This window comes from Grus americana, chromosome Z, assembly GCF_028858705.1.
Source record: "Grus americana isolate bGruAme1 chromosome Z, bGruAme1.mat, whole genome shotgun sequence".
NCBI lineage: Eukaryota > Metazoa > Chordata > Aves > Gruiformes > Gruidae > Grus > Grus americana.
The window spans coordinates 67,727,041-67,746,164 of record NC_072891.1 but is presented as its reverse complement, the minus strand read 5'-3'; the positions used below and the strand labels follow the sequence as shown (position 1 = coordinate 67,746,164).

At 37.6% G+C, this 19,124-nt stretch overlaps 1 protein-coding gene across 1 annotated transcript in view; it reads left to right on the top strand.

Moving 5' to 3' along the window:
• SRFBP1 (serum response factor binding protein 1) overlaps positions 1 to 19,124 on the top strand; it is a 78,874-nt gene that overhangs the window by 45,125 nt on the left and 14,625 nt on the right. The window contains exon 4 of the mRNA XM_054809375.1: positions 7,306 to 7,377. Coding sequence (XP_054665350.1) covers positions 7,306 to 7,377 — 72 coding nt within the window. The remainder of the gene's footprint in view (positions 1 to 7,305; positions 7,378 to 19,124) is intronic.

The following is a 19,124-nucleotide window of genomic DNA, read 5'->3' as shown; positions in this document are numbered from 1 at the left end:
TAATACTTTGTAAGCACTGGCAGGAAGACAGCCAACCACTCAAAAGTGCTTAATTTTGTCTGTTTGTAAAATCATGTAGTGATTTTATAATAAAGCAAATATCTCAGTGTAGCACTGGTCTGTTTAATAAACTTATTAATAAGCGTAAGCCACATTTAACTAGACAATATCAGACTTTTACTTACCAATTTAAATCTTCTGTCCTACTGTTCTGTTTATTAATTTTATCCAAATTCCCCTCCTGGCAATACTACTCATCTTTACTTCACATCTGGTAAAATTGGGGCTTGGGGGGGCATATGACTAGGGGGCGGATTTTATTTTATTTTTTACGTAGTCAGAGTGCCATTTAGTTTGTTATGGTGGTCCATATGAGTTTCCAATGAGACGTCTGTAGAAATTCTCGTCTGTGTGTACATATATATATACACACACACACATATATATTTGGGTCACAGGTACTGAGAAACAATTTGGATTTGTAAACTGTCAAGGGAAAAAGTGTCCCTTTTTCATAAACAGTTTGGTATATAACCAGTTAGCTGCATTTCTTGAAAACAGGCCTTCATAACTGAAATGAACTTGTATTCTTATCATGGATTTAGTTTCTTTTTGAAAAGCATATAAACTTTCAGGTGAACCATAGCTGATTTATTTCACTGCTTTGAAGATACCCTGCATGTAAGTGCATGATCCCGTTTTTGTGTACTTTCACAATTAGTTCTTTTTTGTGTGCTTTCACTTAGTATTTACACTAAGAGTCAAAGACTACTTTTGCTCTGAAGGACTAAAATACTGAACTTTTACAGACTTAGGGAAACAATTGGTTATGACAGGAAGGCATGCAGTTACTAAATTATAGAAAGAAGAATCTTAAATGAAGTTGGTTTTTTTGCTATCCCCTTTTCCTCACTAAGGAACCTAGAAAAATTGACAGGAAACAGCAAAATGAGACTGACTGCTGTGGAAAAATATAAGAAACTTTGTGAGAAAGTAGTCTCAAACACCTCTTCAAGGGTAAAAATTATGGTAATGTTTTAAGAAATGTAAGTACAGTAATGGGTAACAAACTACAGTTGAGGTTTCACCAGAAGTATTTGATTTTTGGGATGGGTGTTTTCTTACCTACTTATATACTACTGATTTATTAGTTATTTTTTATAGCAAATCCTCCATTTTAAGACAAAAAATCATCTTACAAAGATGGTGCCTATGGAGTGATTTAATAAGGAAAGGCTTAACACATGTACACCTAAGAAAATGTGAAAAATAATGCAGAAAATGAATTAATTGTATGATACAGGTAAAAGGAAAATACTAGTCAAAATAAAATTGAAATTGGGTAGGTTTTAGTAGTGTGAGGACTCCTAAATTACTTCCACAGGCCACTACTGGCAGACTTTTTTCCCTGAGTCATCTAAAACTGCCTTAGACAGCATAGCTGGGGATACATTTTTATGTGTATAATCTTGCATTTCTGAGATATGTCAAAGCCTCATCTGACAGGGTTTTTTTGTCTTTCCTGTCTTCCAAAGGTTATTCAATAAATTACATTTCCATGCCCGTTAAGTTAGAAACTGTATGTTCCTCAGTATCTCTTGGATAACGTATTGTCTGAGCAACCACGATCAATGTCAGCATGAAACTTTATTTTCAGATGCCATTTATGCTTGACATACTTCTGTTCAATATAGTCTTGCCTTTCTGTGTAAGATAGTTATGGCTTATTTAAGTAAGTTAATTGTTCAAAAAACAAAAGAACCAAACTTTGCTGTTCTAAGTTTCTGTAAGTAGTGGGATGAGCTTTCTGCCCCTGGTACTGGGATTTGCTTCAGGAGAGCTGTGTGGCTGCCCCACAGCTACCCCGCTGTGTGCCACCATATCCCTTCCTGTGCCCCAGTGCTCCCTTCTTCCAGTCTGGGCCAGTCTTTGCCCACTTGTAGTTCCTTTTTCCCAAAATCTGATATTTCAATGTGACTTCATAGGTGGTCTTGACTTTGTGTGCTATTTCCAGTATGGTTACCTCAGTACCATCAGCCTTACAAGATGCTCCCCCCCGCCCCAACCCCAAAAGCTGCCCTGTACTCCTCTTGTGGAGCTTGTCTGCTTTTCACGTAACTCTCCCTTAATGATCTGTAAAATCCAGCCGCTCTGTCAGCTTCTCGCATTATCTGTCACATCCAGCAGTTTTCTTATGTCATGTCCAGTAGTTTTTCACATCCTGTTTATTCAGCTTAATCTCAGGCCAAGGCCTAGTCATCCGCCTGCAGCTGTGACAAGGTCCAACTGGCTGACGGGTCGGTTAGCCTGACGTCCCCCCACTGGAGTGCAGAGCAGCCGCTCGAGCGGCAAACGCCTGGAGGAGCCTCAGCTCCCTGCACCGTGGAAATTGTTGAAAAATTGTGCAAATCCCAGCTCCAAGAGTCAGGCTGATCCTGCTACTGCTGCTCTGTTGCCTTCGCCACCACCTTCCAGTCTCATCTTGGTTGCTTCTGTGGCGGTTGTTGGCTGCCAGGTACCATGACAAAGAGACAGAGCTACACCACTATGCTTTGTATTGTGTTCATTGACCTGCAGAGTCTTCCCTTGCTCACACCCCTGTCCCTTAAAGGGTTTCATGACAGAAGTGGAGATAAGGGTGCAGTCCATAACTAAAAGAAAATTATCTGTCCCGTTGTTGCTCACTACCCATTATCTATCAGTGTGCCAGCATTTGCCAGCTAGGACACTGGTGCCACGAGTGCTGGCAGTGTATCTGAAAGTCAGTAGCTCTTGTAGTTGTAGTCTCTTTCCCACAAGAGAAAACATGGTCAGCACGCAGGGGAGAAGGGTCTGTTGATCGCAACAGTTGGTTTTCATCATCCCTCAAGAGGCAGTCAGTACTTCAATAGCTCATTTTTAAGGCGTTTTTTTTTCTTTTTCTTTCAGGTATCTGGGGGTCGTTTAAAATGTCAGAGATGATTTTCAAGGAGAGAAGGAGAGTGTATGTGTTGATTGGTAGGCAGACTTTGTCCGTATTTACCTAATCTGGATTATTGTGGACCGGATACTTCATAAAGTTGTATACTTACCTGGTTCTCTTATTACCTTTTGTATTCCCTTTTCATTTAGAACATAACACCTCATTAATCCTGGAAACTTACTGGCACTGGATGTTATGATACTGAGTATTAACATGATTTCAGAAAGCAGCTATAATCTATGAGGGCATGTGGAAGGTGGTGAGAGCATTCTTCGTTACAAGTGTCCATTTGTGGGCCTTTTCAATACTAAGGGGATAACAAGTGAAGGGGGAAGGGGTGAACAAAAACATGGAGAGGAACAGAGCTGGTGGACAAGGGGTAAGAGAGACAAAGACAGAAAGTTTCCAGTTGCTAAGTAACAGGTCATTAAGAAACTACTGGTATTGCTTTGGGGAAGGCCAGCCTGGATTTTGTGACTGACAAGGAGAAGCAAGATGAACATGAGGATTTTGGGATATAGGGGGACTTGTGGACTATGTGAAACTTACTGAACAATGTTTAGGGGCCATAGGTAGGAATGAGTATTGGACGGGCCAGCCCTAACCAGTGCCAGTCAGTACACTTCTCTGACCAAGCCCTGTGTCTGATCGCCACAATCTGTCATCTTTTTGTAAATCTTTTCTTAACTCTCCTTCTAATCTCACTCTCTATCCTGCGTGTGTGACCACTGTAAACAGTAGGTGCCAGCTGCTGGGAGAACCATCATGAGTGGATATGGGGCCAGCAACTGGAGTCAGAGCAGGGGTGTAGGTGCCCCGAGTCTGTGGTGTCAGCAGCAGGAGTGGATGCGGGTCTCTGCTCCAGCCACAGCGGCAGGAGCAGGACATGTCCCAGCTGGGAGCGTGGGAACAGTGTGTGTCCTGGGCACAGCAAAGGGTGAGACTGGAGTGAGGGAAGCAGTGAGGCTCTCTGCGCAGCATCTGGACTGGGACCGCAGGTCACAGCTCATGTGCCTGGTGCCTGCTGCCAACTGGGGCAGGCAGAGTGTCTGTACTTTCACCATACCTGGTGGTGTGGCTTCACCCCACTTGTGTGTCTCTTTGGTGTGTGTAATTCACTAGCAAACTTCAAGTTGGACTAGCAGTGAGTGGGAGGGGCTGAGTCTGGGCAGGGGTGTCAAGTGCGTAGAGGGCCCGTGCTGGTGTTCGGGAGGGACCTGCGAGACAAGAATAACCTGTAAGACAAGAGTGTGAGTGCATACATCTGCCTGCTAGTGACTTGCTGCCAGTCAGCAAGTAGGAGGCCTGTAAGATGGACTGAGGCAGAGGGGTATTAGATGGACAGAAGGATATGCTGTGCTGATATTTGAGGGACCCATGATTGTGCATGTACTCATGAATCTAGAGGGGGTGGGAGGGGGCATACTTTCAATAGTGAGCTTCAGTGCTGACCAGACAAAAAGGAGGAAGAGGTCTTGGCTGAACTTAAGTTCATATGAGTCCTTGGAGTGTTATATGTGGGTGCTGTCGAAGGCAGTACCTTGTCTGTGGCAGCTATCTGCATAGCTGAGCTTCACTACTGGTTGAACCTGCTAGAAGAGAAAGCAACTGCCACATCTATGGACCTGGAAGGGAGATCTCCAGTTCTCTGGATGCACCACGCTGGGCTCCAGCAGTAGAGCAAGACAAATCCCTGGACTGGTCTCAGAGATGCTGAAGGTGACAGCAACTTATAACATCCCTTAATATAGTTGGTGAAAGAAGATTTCATAATAGATATACAATACAAAGGTTCTCTTTGTCACTCAGGCGTTCTCAAGCTATGTGCATCTCAAAGTTGAGAAAACTGTGCTGGGAAAAATATCACTATATCCTTTTTGTGTTTTCCTGCCTGCTGCCGATGGTTAATAGACACAGAAGAAAGGTCTGTTTATTCCAATAACTTGACTTAGATGGCTGCTTTTACAAAAGCAGGGTGCTGTTGAAGACCATGTAAGTAAAAAATGCTTGGTTTGCCTTAAATCTAAAAGAAGTGAAGGAAATGCTTTATAAATTTGGGGGTTTAAGCCTTAACAGGAGGTGGTTCTTGGCCTCATTCTGCATACTAAGCATTTCAGTGAAGCTCCATTCATAACTGCGCATTCCAAACTTTAATTCTTTCTCCATTGTTATCCATGATTCTGCAATGTTAAGGGAATTCTGCAATATTGTCATATAAAAATTAAGAGTTTAACATTCTAGTGTAGGGATTGCTGAAGTTTACCTGCCTCCCCTCTGAACCAGGTTGTTGTGTTTAAATCCTAAAGAGACGGGAAATAGGCAGTTTTATTTGGGATGAAGATCATATAAATTATCTTTTTTTTAATAAAGCAATACCTTGGTTTAATGAATAGTATTGGCTTCCAGAGCTTCACTCATAGCCCCCAACCAACTATGTGACAGTAAGCATGTCGCTTAACCACCGTGTCCTACTTTCACCATCTGTGAAATGCTTTGGAAAGTCATGGAAAACTGAATCATAGGTCTTTTCCATCTCTAGACTCTATTAGGTCATCCAACTGTCCTTCTGCCAGTAGAAGATTGTTTCCTACATCCACCAGTGTTTTTCCAGTCTGGATTCTGTCCTCCAAGTGACTGGGCTTTCACCAGTACCTTTGGGAGATGATTTTGCAGACTTCTAGACCTCATTGTCAGGAAGCTCTTCTGACATTCACAAAAAGAGATTAATTTTTTTTTGTTGTTAATTTAATTTTGTTCTGTTACTTTATTCCCATTATTATATGTTTGCTTAAAGTTTTAAGACATATGCAATTTTCACAATACTGTAAAGATCTAGGTAAGATGCAAACTCTCTGTAAGGTTTCTAATGTATAGAAGGAAGGACAACATAAGTTTTTGAAATGCAAGGTATGGCCCTCTAAGAAAATAAGCTACTTGGTTCTTGAAATTCTGTCTAAGTAAGTGTGCAGACTGCTCCGGATTTAGGACAGAAACAGGATAGAATATAGAAACATAACAATGGAGCAGGATGTTAAATGAAAGTGTTGGAATACTTATCAAGGATGATTAAGTAGGGGAAAAGAGAGAAAGGAACAAGTATAATTTAGTTACTGGACATGAAAGTATTTCCTTATTTTATAGTACATTTTTTTTCTAGGCACTTGTAAATTATCATGTCTCCCGTAATTTGATTTGTATCTGAATCATTACTAATACATTAATTATTCTGAGCCAATAGTCATGGTAGTTGCTTTTAAGGGTTTTCAGTTAGTGTCTTTCTTGTCCTAATCTGAACATAATGTTAACTATAGGTGCAGCCCAACGACCTGGATATGTCTCATTTTCTCAAACTATACTACTTTGCATGGGCACTTCTAATTTAGGGTTTCTTCTCTATTGACTGCAAGTGTTGCAAAATTACTGTATTTTATATTCAAGTCATTTGCTTTCTTGGACCTTTAGAAATTCAGCAAATGGATAATGTTCTTCAGGTGTTGAATCCACCAGCATTGTGATACAGGCTAGATCTAGATGAAAGCTATCAGAATATCTAGGTTTCTTTGTACAAAGTTTTTCATTTTTGAGAACTTTGAATGTGACAGTTATTTGAGCTCTGCATAACAGTAGTTAAACTGCTTTTAAAATGGCCATCTGGCAAACAACTGGTATGTAACATGATTTATTTGACAGAATGCCCTAGGAGGAAAAAAACAATATTCAGTGCATTCAATTGATAATGTTAATAGGGCATTTTGTAATATAACGTATATAAAGTATGGATTTTAAAATTACAAGAAATCAGTGATGGGGGGCATGTTTATTAAAATATTCAATTTTTAACAAAATCCACTTGTCCAGTATTTTCATTCCTCTATTTCAGCTGCCAATGGAAAGTCCAGGAATGAAAACTGCATGTGTAGTCAGTCTCTTCAGAAAAGAGAATTTTTTTTCTTCTCAACTTCATTTTCATTGTCTTAAACTTATATATTCACATATGTTGATAAGTTCTGATGTAACTTCAGAGCTAAGCAGGGCATCTCAAACCTTCTGAAGTTTATTTGTAGCATTTAATCATTTCTGTAAATAAAATCACCTTTCTGCCTGCTTCGCTGTTGAAAATCTCTATTGCCCTCCATAGTAGTAGATACAGTCAGAGTAGATGTAAGTAACATTTTGGAAGTCAGTAAATGCAGTATTTACACACAAAAAATATCTCTATGTAACAAGCAGATTTTCTTCCTTTCAGAAACCAATGGGAGATGCCATGAAGTTAGAATGTTTATGAGGAAGGCGAACCTTAGAAATATTTCATAAAGAAGAATAAATATATCTTTCATCCACAGGAAATAAAGCCGGATGAAGTTACCAGACTTGCTCTTAGGACAGAAGTTAATTTTGAAAGTGTCTGCAGAAAGGTAAGTCTTGTGTTTTTGTTTTCTTTCCCCTGCTTGTGTGGGTGTGAGAGCACTCCTTAGGAAAAGGTGCATGCTTGCAGGTGGGACTGCATGCATTTGCACAGTGTGTTCTGTATGTTATATTGCATCTTCATTGTATATCTTCCCTTTCTAAGGAAATTTATCCACTAGGACATATCTACAAAAAATTGTGTAACTGTTTACTACAAGTGGCTTGTCATCTAGGCTGGTGGGCTAATCCCTAGTAACTGGAATGGAATACCAGGGACCATAGTAGTGGGTTTTGAGTCTTTATAAATAGATTTTATTTTGTTTATATAGTACATATGCATGGTTCAGTTAGTGTAAATAATCTAAACTTTCAATTGGAAAAAGGCTCTGAATACTTTTATATGCAGAGAGAAGTTTCCATATGTGAACAAAACATGACAAACAGTAGCCTGAAATAAAGGTGGAATTTTAACACCCCTGTGGCTCATTAATTTCAGTGCAGTGTTTCTCCTGAAGCCCATGGATGGTACATTATTAAGTGTTAACTGTCTAACTAGTGATGTCTGTAAGAGATGAAATGATGACATACAAGTGGGAAGATACTTGTTGAGATAAGCAGTTGAGGTTGAGAGCAGACAGGACACTCTAAAAGAGGAGCGAAGAGCAGAAGTAAGTACCATTTTAAGGGCTGTGCAGCAGAAGTGATGCCAAAAAGCAATTCTGAATCAAAAAATATCAATATATGAAATTGTATGTTTTCTTCCACATTATCATAAATTCCTATGGATGGTCCACGGAGGGACTCTGAAATCTAAAATGTTTATAGTCCACAGGTTAAGTTTTAATGTAGAGTTGGATCATTTCCTCCTATAATGGCATCATTACTTTGTAATATAACTATGCTGTTGCAAAGCACAGTCATGATGTAATTCAGCTATTAGCATAGTGTGCAGCAGGATTTCCACGCTTTATGTGAGCAAAATCAATGTAATAGGAAAATATCATAGAGGTTTGGTATTTTGGGAGCAGTGTTTGGGTGGAAGTGTCTCACTGCTTTTCCTTGTCTTAATGATAAGAGAGAGTAAGGAAAAGGTCAGAAATATACTGACATGGAGCTAAAAAGCAGCATTCATCTTTTAAATTTATTTGACCAAGATTTTCCAGTCTGAAGGTGAACTATTCAGAAACGGGTTACTGTAATGTGAGAAATGGTGCAGAAGTGAAGGTTCTGGTTTTGTGAGGACACATGGAAAAGAGGGATTTCATGCTTGAAGAGGGATGTTGGATTCAAACAGTAAGACATTTTGTCACTTCTTGTAGGAGATTCTTCTGCCAAGAATTCAAATGCACCAAACTTATGCTGGTTGCTTAAAGTATAGGAGCCCCAAAATGAAATAATCAATGCTGTTGTTTTAAAGGAGTTTACAGGTTTACAGTTGGAATTTTATATTCTTAGAGGACAATTTTACTGCCAAGAATACAGAAGAAATATTAATCTTACTAATTTATTTTGTCTCATTATTTTTGATGTATTCATAGTCATGGCTGACTGTATGCTTTCCATATTTACTTAAAATAGGCTTTCATTTAGCTGTAATGCTTGAAAACAGATAATACAGGTATCTTCATGGAATTGTTTTCGTTTTTACAGCTGTTATTTCTGTTACTTTCTGCTGCTGGTCCTGGTTTTCAGTGACATGAAAGTCTGTTAATCTCACACCTAGTAGTGAATGGGTCACATGTTTCAAATCATGTTTATGGGTGGGTGCTGATGTTTTTTTTAAACCCATAGAGGGTTTTTAACCTCTCCGCAGTAGAACAACATGCACAATTAATTATTACAGTACTGTTGACAAGTGGTGGCTAAGCCATTATAACTTTATTGGTTGCTGTTGGTTGGCCAGAGCATATCCCCAACTAAAGACGGGCATCCCTTCTGTGTTTTAACAGAAGTAGTTAATTTTCAATATATTATTTCTTCTTTTGTCACAGTTAGTTATTAAACACACAATTTAAAAATTCATTGATTTTTCTATCCCTAGCAATATTCTGTAGGTCACATGAGATGCAGACCACATTGTTTACCTTTTCATTAACTTGAGTTTCGAAATATTTGAATGAAAACATCCTGTGGCTGTTTTCGTTTTCAGAATAAGTTTGTTTTCATTGATAAAAGACAATCTGCTTTTAATTCACTGTGGAATGCTGAATATTAGTTTTGTGTAGTGGACATGTAGTCAAGATATTTGTTTAATTTCTTCTGCCCACTGAGATTTTCTGTTCCATTACTATGTTTCCCCATATATTTTTCAGAATAAGATAAGCATACTTTTCTATTTAAAAAGAGTTTGAAAGTGTTTAGCAAGTGGCACTCTAACTTGAGTTCTTATGGTTTAGCTGTCAATATTGTTATACTGTTGGTTGCTACTAAGCAAATCCAAGTTATGATAGTTGCAGAGTGATTTGGCAAGAGTCATCAGCCACACGACACAAGACTTATTCCTTTTCTAATTTATAAAAATGATACAGGGTTTGCCATGTTAATGTAAGACAAGAATCAGTAGGTAAACAGTTTTTCTTTGTGTGCCTGTACTGAAATATTTTTAATCCATTTTAATATTGCTGCAGCTGGTACCATTGCTATCAACAGGTGATAAATTCTATTGTAAAAATTGTAATGAAAGTTGCCATGCAACTTTAACTAGACTTTATATTGCTGGTGCTTAGTTACAAATGTTGAAAAATGGAACCTGTATTTTCTAGGTTTTAACTAAGTTTTTGTGCACTTTCTGTACACATTTGTGTACTGTCTGCAACAAATACATTTGCCAGCCATTAATAAAATTAAAAAAGATGTTGTAGTTCTGTTGTCTAATTATTTTTTTTTAAACTGGTATTTCCAGCTGTGATTGCATTTTGAAGTGTTCCTTACAGCATAGGTACCTAAACTGTTGTGGGAGGCTTGGTTCATTCTTCACACTGAAGTTACAAATAGGAAGCTAATCTTAAAAATGCTGTTCATTACATGCAGGAAGCTGACTTGGGAACTGACAAAGGTCTTAACTGTTATCTTCAACGTATTGCTAACATAGGTTTAAGGTAACTTAAATAGATTAAGATAGGCAGGATAGATAGGTTAATATGTATTAATATTTTTCTAGTATTAGAGAAATTATGTGTATAATCTGTGACATTTCTCCAGAAAAGGGGACATTGGTCCACCTGTGAACGCCTTCATCATAACCGCAGTTGGTTTTGTTGCCTTTGCACTAGTGCTAGCACATATTGACTAACTTATTGAAGCATCTCATTTAGTTTTTCTTCCAATAGTCTTTGGTATATAGGATATGAGGGAAAAAAAATATGCGTTTTAAACACTGAGAATGACAGAATTCTGCTCCAGCATAATGGAACTCTGTACTACAAGCAATGATCTGGTGTGCCAACTTGCCTTCAGTCAAAATACTTCTTATTTTTTCTAAATAATGAAGTCTATGTGCTTCAAAATGCAGCAACTTTTGGATTTTTTGGGGGAGGGGGAAATTGAAATTGAAACTGCAAAGAACTATTGTATTTTTCTTTCAGTGGAGAATAGAGTACCAGTATACATTATTGTCAGAGTGTATTTTCCCCTGTTACTTCAATGCTGTCGTGTTTGAATCATGCAGATGCTTGTCTGCGAAGAGGATTCTGCACAGCAAATTTTGAGTATATTTTGATCCTCGAAGTTTGTTGAGGTCATGCCACATCTCTCTGAGTCTCAAGATTACTGAAAAGCTTGCCACCATTTCCAAGTGTGTTAAGAAATTTCTTCTAGACCAGAAATGGTAAACCATTACTAGCTCTTAGTAAGGCCTGGTGAGTTTATTTTGGATTGCTTCATGTTCAGGAACCAACTTTGTCTTGTTTGGAATTTAAAAGGAATTCAAAGGCTTTTGAAATAGAATCTTAGGCAGCTCGTGCTCAGCCGTAGAGAGACGTGCCAGGATTTGACTGAGCAGCCTGGTGCACAGTAAAATTTTGATCATTAGAAGTCTAAGCTGCCTGATGAAGACAGCTGTACTTAAGATGACTTTGGAGGGATGACATTAGTGGTGTGTAGCTTCAAGTCCAGATATTTTTAATGGATGCCCAAAGGCTGTGACGCTGTAGTTAAAGTTCTGGGGGTTATTTCGGGAGTAATGTTTTCTGTGATTTATCAAATGAGAGTTCTGTTGCTTCACATGTGAGAAGACCCTCTTTCACCTCCCAAACACTCTCGTGAATTCACTGGATCTCTGGTGCGGGACTAAGGAAATTCTTGGGCAAGAAGGACATGAGAAAGATGTAATATTCTGCCCAGGACAGACAGGAACAAAAAGGGTGGAGTTACAGGACTGATTACGTGTTACCTTTATTCCTTTTGAAAGAGTGTTTAAATCACATTATCAAAATAGAATTTCTCAGATTCATATCACCTTCTTTTTAAACTATGCAGGTGATGGCCTGAGATTAGTCTGTTTATCAGTCCACAACCCCTCATCAGTAACCAAAAAAAGACCAAGGATAGGGTAATCACAGTGCTTGTGCTTGTTTATGTTCTTCTTTGTAGATTTACACTGAAAATGTGTTTCACACCAACAATCTGTGAAAGGCAATTTATGAAAGGCTACTAACTTTGAGGCATTAATTAACAGTCAGTAAGTAATTATTTGAAGCATCAGGTTCCCCAGAGTATATCACTAGATGGTAATCTTTGGTTATAACACACTAACACATAGAAGACATGGTTACACAACCAATAAGTGCATAATATTTATTCTAATGAATACACTTATTTATTAAGGAAATTGTAAATTTGATACTGCTAGTACTTTTTAACTGTGTGACAGGCAAAGAAAGGAAGATGTAATTTCTGAATCAAGCAGAACTTTTGATTAAACACATCTGCATCTGAGGAGGAATAGTCGTATCTGTATTTTCTAACTTTGAAAAATATGAAGGTTTCTATTTTAGCTGAGAATCCTAAACATACAGTAGTGATCTTTGCCTTAATTTATTTTCAAAATGTGCTTTATAATGGAAAATATATAAAAACAAAACTTCTGTATTCTCTGTGGACTTAATCTGAGGAAATGCACTAAATCATAAAAGGGGCCTGATGCAAAGTCTCTTGCAGTTTAATTGAAGACTTTCTGTTAACTTCAAAGGCACTAAATCAAGTACAGAATAGTTGCTGTCTTTTGCTTGGGCTTTGGGGGATATTTCAACAACCTCCTCCTTCCCCCCACCCCCAGCCCCCCCAACAAATTCTACTCACTACAAAAACATTCTGATTAGGATAAATGTTGTTATTGATATAAAACTTCTGTTTCTGTTGTTAGTGTCTTTAATAGCAGCATAACTAGATAATTACTTATGTGGATTTTTAACATTCTTTTCTTATGAAAATATTTTGTTTGCAATCCATAAACCATAGGGAGAGGACTACTGTATGAATCAGTCTTTTGTGTAATACTTATGTGGTAGTCTTTCAGCTTTGTATAATATGCTTATCATTAATTCTTTGCACTTTGCTGTTTTTGTGGTTTGATTTTGGCAATGTGGGAGCGAATGGCTGGTGCTTTTGAGGGACCCACAAGTAACTTCATTCTCTTTTTTTTTTTCTGGTTGTTACACTCTTGTTAAATTAGAAATAGTGTATAGACAATCAGAGCATAATTATAAGAACAATATGTGATAATTTAATAGTTTAATGATAACTTACCTGGATTTTTAATCTCCATGTCATTCCCCCATACCCCCTTCCTTCTAAGAATCAATTATTAGAAACACTGTTACCAACTTTTGCTTCAGAATGAATGTATGGCCTTGTAGGTACAAGGATGTTTCCATTCTCCAATAATGTGTTTATGCTGAGAATAGTAAAATAATAATACCCCATTTATTTTCGTACATGTTAAAGTGTTATGTTCCTTTCTTATTTCAGTATGGAAATAAAGGTATTCATTTGTATATCAGATACCAGATATACTTTTCTCTGTGTAACAGTTGCATCTGTCAATCTGTTTTTGGAAATGTGTTGCAATTTATTTAATAGCACAATTTCCTGTAACACAGGCTAAAATAATTGGCTTGATGCTGGGAATCAATGTTGCAGAGTTGAATTCTTTTTGTCCTGAGTATTTTGACTCTGTCTGAATGGAAGTTACACTGAATGTATGAAGCCACTGTTCCCTGAGAATTTTCCATGTCAAACACCAGATGTTAACGTTAAACAGGAATGTCTGTGGTCTTCCTAAGACTACTGATGAAGTGAAGAATTTTGCATTCAATGATGAATATCACATTCAGGCGTAAATACTTTCTCTGTGTGACTGATTGTTTTGGTTGGTTTTTGTTTTCTTTTCCTGAAGGTTCCTCATCTTCCAAATTTGATCACTTGAACTGCAAGCTGTTTAGCATGCCTTTTATATATACTCTATCTTTTAGAGCCTAGAATCCATTGCCATGGCTGCAACTGAAGTTTTATGTCAGTATAAAACTAAGTCTCTCAATTTTTGACAAATCTTTCTCTGCTCTTCTCCCACCTACTTCTCCACCAAATTGTCCGTCTGTCTGCTAGCCCAGCCAGTATCAATCGCTTCCCAGGCTTCCACTGGGAGAGTTCAGGCTCCTGTCTGTGCTATGTTCTGTCCATTGCCCCCAATCTGTGGTTGCCATGCCTTCCTCCACCACACTCTTCCCCTTTACTTTCTCTGGGCCAATTTGTAGATCTGTTCTTCATTAGCCCCTTTGCATTCAGACTAGGCTGCCACACATAACTCAGTAGAGTCATCGTTTGAGAGCAAGGAGATAAACTAGACCCAAGTTACCATCATTTTCAACAGCAGAGTAGTTGTAGTGATCTCAGTTTAATTACAGCTTGGATTTTGTCCATTCTGGAAAGAATCTTTTTGAAGTTCAGTATTGAAATAAACTGCTAGTAACTTTGGCAGTTTTTTCACAGAGACACTATGTTTTCCTGTAAAATTTTCAATTACTAGTCCAGGGATATTTCTACCACTCATCTGCATTCCTGTGAAGCTGTATTACTTAATTTTGTTGCCTGGCTGGACTGATTGTTCAAGATTAAAGTGTATTCCTGTCCTTAGACAAGGTTCAATCTCAAGCAATGTGATTGCTTTTGATTCGAATATGCTCATTTCATTCACCTGGTGTGTCACACCAGAATGTGGTAGGCATGTTGTTGTCAGTAAAACACAGAGGGAGTCACTTCACATTTTCGTAGGTAATCGGCTCATCTAGACACTTAGACACAATAAACACACTTGCAAGAGCATAAATGGATAAAAAGGCAAGTGGGGAAGAGCAGTGGTTTTAAGCTTAGATATGCCTGGGGTAGTAATATTGTGATGCATGGTGTTTTACATGCACATGGCTGTATTTTTTTAGTCCCAGAAAGATTTATATCACAGCATTTACGAAATACAAGCAACTCTCAACTTACATTCCTATTTTAACTGAAATATTTAAGTGATATATAAAAATATCTTACTGAATATGAGCTGTCATGGGAACAATAGAGGAAAGTGTTAGAAGTAGTCTTGGTTTTATGCTTTCCTTGAAGAAAATGTAGTGTAACAAGAGGTTCTCAAGGTATGGTGGTTGGTTTGGGCTTTTTTTTTAAAAAAAAAAAAAAAAAAAGGAAGGCCAAGTTGCTGATGTCCAGAATCTGCTTGGTATCCTTCTCCAAAATACTGTTCATACTGTTCAGACTTGCATACGATGCCCAAAAGGCAGGTAGAAGTCCTGAATCTCAATGCATGCATGAGAGTACGGTATAGAAAGGAGAGATTTACATGTTTGGGAAACCTTTCGAGCAAGAGGAAGCTGGACAGGAAAGGTGAGCTGTATCATAATCAAAATTGTGCCAGGCTGCTGGCACTGAAAATTTTAAAGGTCATAAACAAATACTTAAACTGAAAATGGGGAAGAAAATATGCATGGAGGAACATCTGATTGACAATGACATGACCAATGGGGGGCATGTGGCTGCTTTTCAGTATGTCTCTTAAAGGCCAGCGAGGGAACAGTTTGATCCAATAAATATGAAGGTAAATCAGACTGCCTACAGTGCCAATTGATTGGCACCTCTGATACAAAGCTGCAGAGAAAGGGTGTAAATTATGAATGCTTCCATACCAGTCCTTGAACCAAAAAAATGAATGGGGGTCAACTAGAATACATGACATATAACGTCATCACCAATATAATAGATACCCTCCTTCCACCAGGTCTTCGGGATAATGAAAGGTAACATCTTTACAGGGGTAATGGGGTAGGCTGTACACACGAGTGGTGTTATGTTGTGAAGCACTGTATTTTAAGTCTAACACCACAAATGTATTACAGGAAGAGAGAAGCACTAAGAAGCCTTTTGAATGCAAGTTCCAACTTTCATAAAAGTTTGCTGCTAGTAATGTGCTACAGCCTCCAGTCAGAATGGTGATGGTGAACAAAAAATGTTAAATGAGATTAGAGAAGCTACAAATTTAGGACAGATATTAATAGTGAGAGTTTTTAGTTACCCTTAATTCATTTGGGTACTAAAGACAGAATCTTTGAATTGCAAGGATATGTTCAACCAAATGAGGAAGCAAAATGTTTTCCCTGTCTTGCCATCTATCTGCTAATCTTCTAGGTACCCAAGTGCTCAATTGGTACCCGTTGAGCAATTTCAACCAAGGTTGCTGGAGGTGGTTTTAAAAGCATAAACTTCCAAAAGGTTTTTTTGTGCCTGAGAAACCAAGATCAGTGTACCACTGAGGGAAAGGTGGCCATAGTTCGCTACCTTTTGATCTTGTTTTGAGAAGTACCATAGAATTGGCACAGAAGATAAGTACAAGGAGAGAGACTGTAAGGTAGAACATACATGAGTTGGAATCTTTTGTTAGAAGCTTAGAAAACTTAAAGTGTTAAATTGTCTTTAATGTTATGTAAACAATTGTAATCACTTATTTTAAAGACTGACAGCTACTAACACATTACTAATTGGAAGAGCTCTTTCTGTATATATTTTTGTCATCTGACTCAGAATTGGATTACAAAATCAGAAGAAAATAAGTCTGACATTCCTGATATTTTTAACAATTAAAAACAGCTGCTGCTCTCTTTTGCTCTTTTTATTTTTATAAATTAAACTCTTATCAGTTTTTTGTTGTATGTCATATAAAGTACAAAACCATTCGGATTTCTTCCTCCCTTTATTATCCAGATCAGCTTTTTAAAGTGCTGCAACTCTTAATTCTGAAATTGAGATTTATAAAAGTAAAAAAAATAAACAAAAAGGAGTTATGGAATTAGGCGAGGTCTTTCAGCTCAATATGAAGCCCATCAGTCTGTTAACACTGGAAAATTAGATGAAAAGTGCTAGATGTTTTGAATTATTTTAACTGTTTAAAGAAAAAAAATTGTCTATTGGGATGTCAATGAATGTAGCTGCTAAGGCTGGCTACATTAAAAAGTTACAGCTTGGTAAAATGAGAGCATAAGTTTACAGCATATTGCCCCTCTATGGTAAGGTTACTACGTAAGAGAAAGTATGGTAAACATGAGGTAGCTAGTCACATAGTGAAAGTGTAACAACATTAAATTTAAAGGGTGATGGTCTAGTTTTTCTTGGATTTGGAATACAAATATCTGTGTGACGATTGAAATGGTTGAGCGATTACACATTACAAAAATTCTGTGTGCCAAAGTTCACTAATAATAATGTAATGGCCTAGAAGATGCCCAAGAACCTCTAAGCATAAAGGTGACTGTTCTGTGTGCCACATGGTTAAATACCTGCTATAAAATGTGAACATCCAGGATTTCCATTTATTTTACATCCTTCATCTGCTGATATGCTGAAGTAATATCAGGGCTCCCATATATATCTGACATGTGTTTATCATTAGAGTAAGTTTTGAATGCATATATTCCCTCAATAGACTTAATGATGGAAAATCTACATTTTGTTGCCAAAGAACTGGTATGTTTATCTCAGATGTTTTAATAGTTTTTCAGTGAACTGAATTTGTATTTCCATTGTCTTTCCATTTCCAGAAAGTGGCTGAAAAAACATATAGATTAAAAGAAATCTGTTTTCAATTGTGCACGAAAATTGCGATGTGGTATGCCAAGAAATTCTGTCTTGTTTTGAATAGCGTATTATAAAATGGCCTACCCCTGGTTAGTGTGTACAGTGTTCATGAAGTCTTTAAGTCGTCTGTGCCTCCAAATCCTTGGCTCTCATATCTGGTTCCTTCAACAGTGCTCTGAACATAAATACATCTCCCCTGAGAGTTTTATCTGAAGACGTTAACCTGACAATACTTTAGTTATATATAGATGTGTTCCCTGGTGGCAGTGCTTGTAAAGGTCTGAGCAAGACAGGGTTGTTTGGCACAGATAAATCTTTTACCTTTACGTCATAAATTATCTGAAATATACTTGATTAAATTGGAGCTTGTTTTTCAAATGTTAGCTAGTTTTGAAGCTTTGCATCTGTTTTAAATTTGAAGATCTGAACTATGTCTACTTTCTCTTATAAAGGGCCTTTCATATGTGCTTATACATATGGTGCTGTATTGGGCTGCATCTGACAAGTGATAATTTGAGGTTTGAGCATCTGTTTTACAGTGAAATATTGTAAGGATGTCTTGAGATTACATCCCTGAAAGTTTGGTACGGAGTTTTGTCACCAAATTGACTTTATAAGCAGCCTGGTGGATATCTCAATTCTGAAACTTCTCAGGTTCGTGCCAGGCAAAATACTATGAACTCCGTGGCCCATTAAATAGTTTTAATAATATGGAGCTCATCCTTGTATCTTGCCAATGTATTTGCTACCATCTGCTTCCACTCAGTCTTTGGACATGCCCATGGTGCACAGCTGGATCTTGGGAGCTCAGATGCATTAAGGTTGTAGTGAACTCAGAGAATTCTGCTTCCTGCTCAGTTTGCAGCACTGCCTGAGTGTTGTTGGTCTGCTTTGTGTTTCTGCTCTCTTTTCTATCACAAATAAGTATAAGTAATCTATTTTTTTAAATTTTGTTTTCCCAAATAATGGTTGTTTCAAATTTCATTTTGAGATTGGCCAGCTTAACTCCATGTTTGGAGTTAATAAACAACTGCCTATTTTGAGTCTCCAAATCATTCTAGATCGCCAGTTACAAGCAAATGATCTGTCAATTTCACTTCTCTGCAAAAGTCACTCATGGTTTCAGATCTGATCTATAGTGGTTGTCAAACTAATTTATACATGACTTTTCCTACAAATTTCATAATGTTGTCTGAAAAAGTCCATCTAAATTTTGTAGCAAAGACCTTTCCCTTTCTATTGTTCACAGCTACTGCCTGTTATCTAAGATGCATTTTGTTTCTGTTCCCTCTGAAGTACATTTTTTGCTTCAGGGGTTCTGTTTCATCCTATTTTGCTTTCCAGTTTACTTTCTCAATATGATTGTCTTTTACCTGATTCATACTGGGAAGGGGGGAGTTTTTTGGTTTGGTGGTGGGGTTTTTTTTATGTTTGGGGTTTTTTTGTGGCATCTGTTTTGCTGTGCTATGTGCCAAATTTTTTTACTCAGTTTGGCAAGATGCATATATTTTATAGGGACATAGTACCTCAACTGTTCAAATGTCAAAATATATGAAAAGCATGTGTTTTATACAAACCTATATATAAAAAGACAAAATGTATCCTTTATACTATTAAGTTTTATACATTT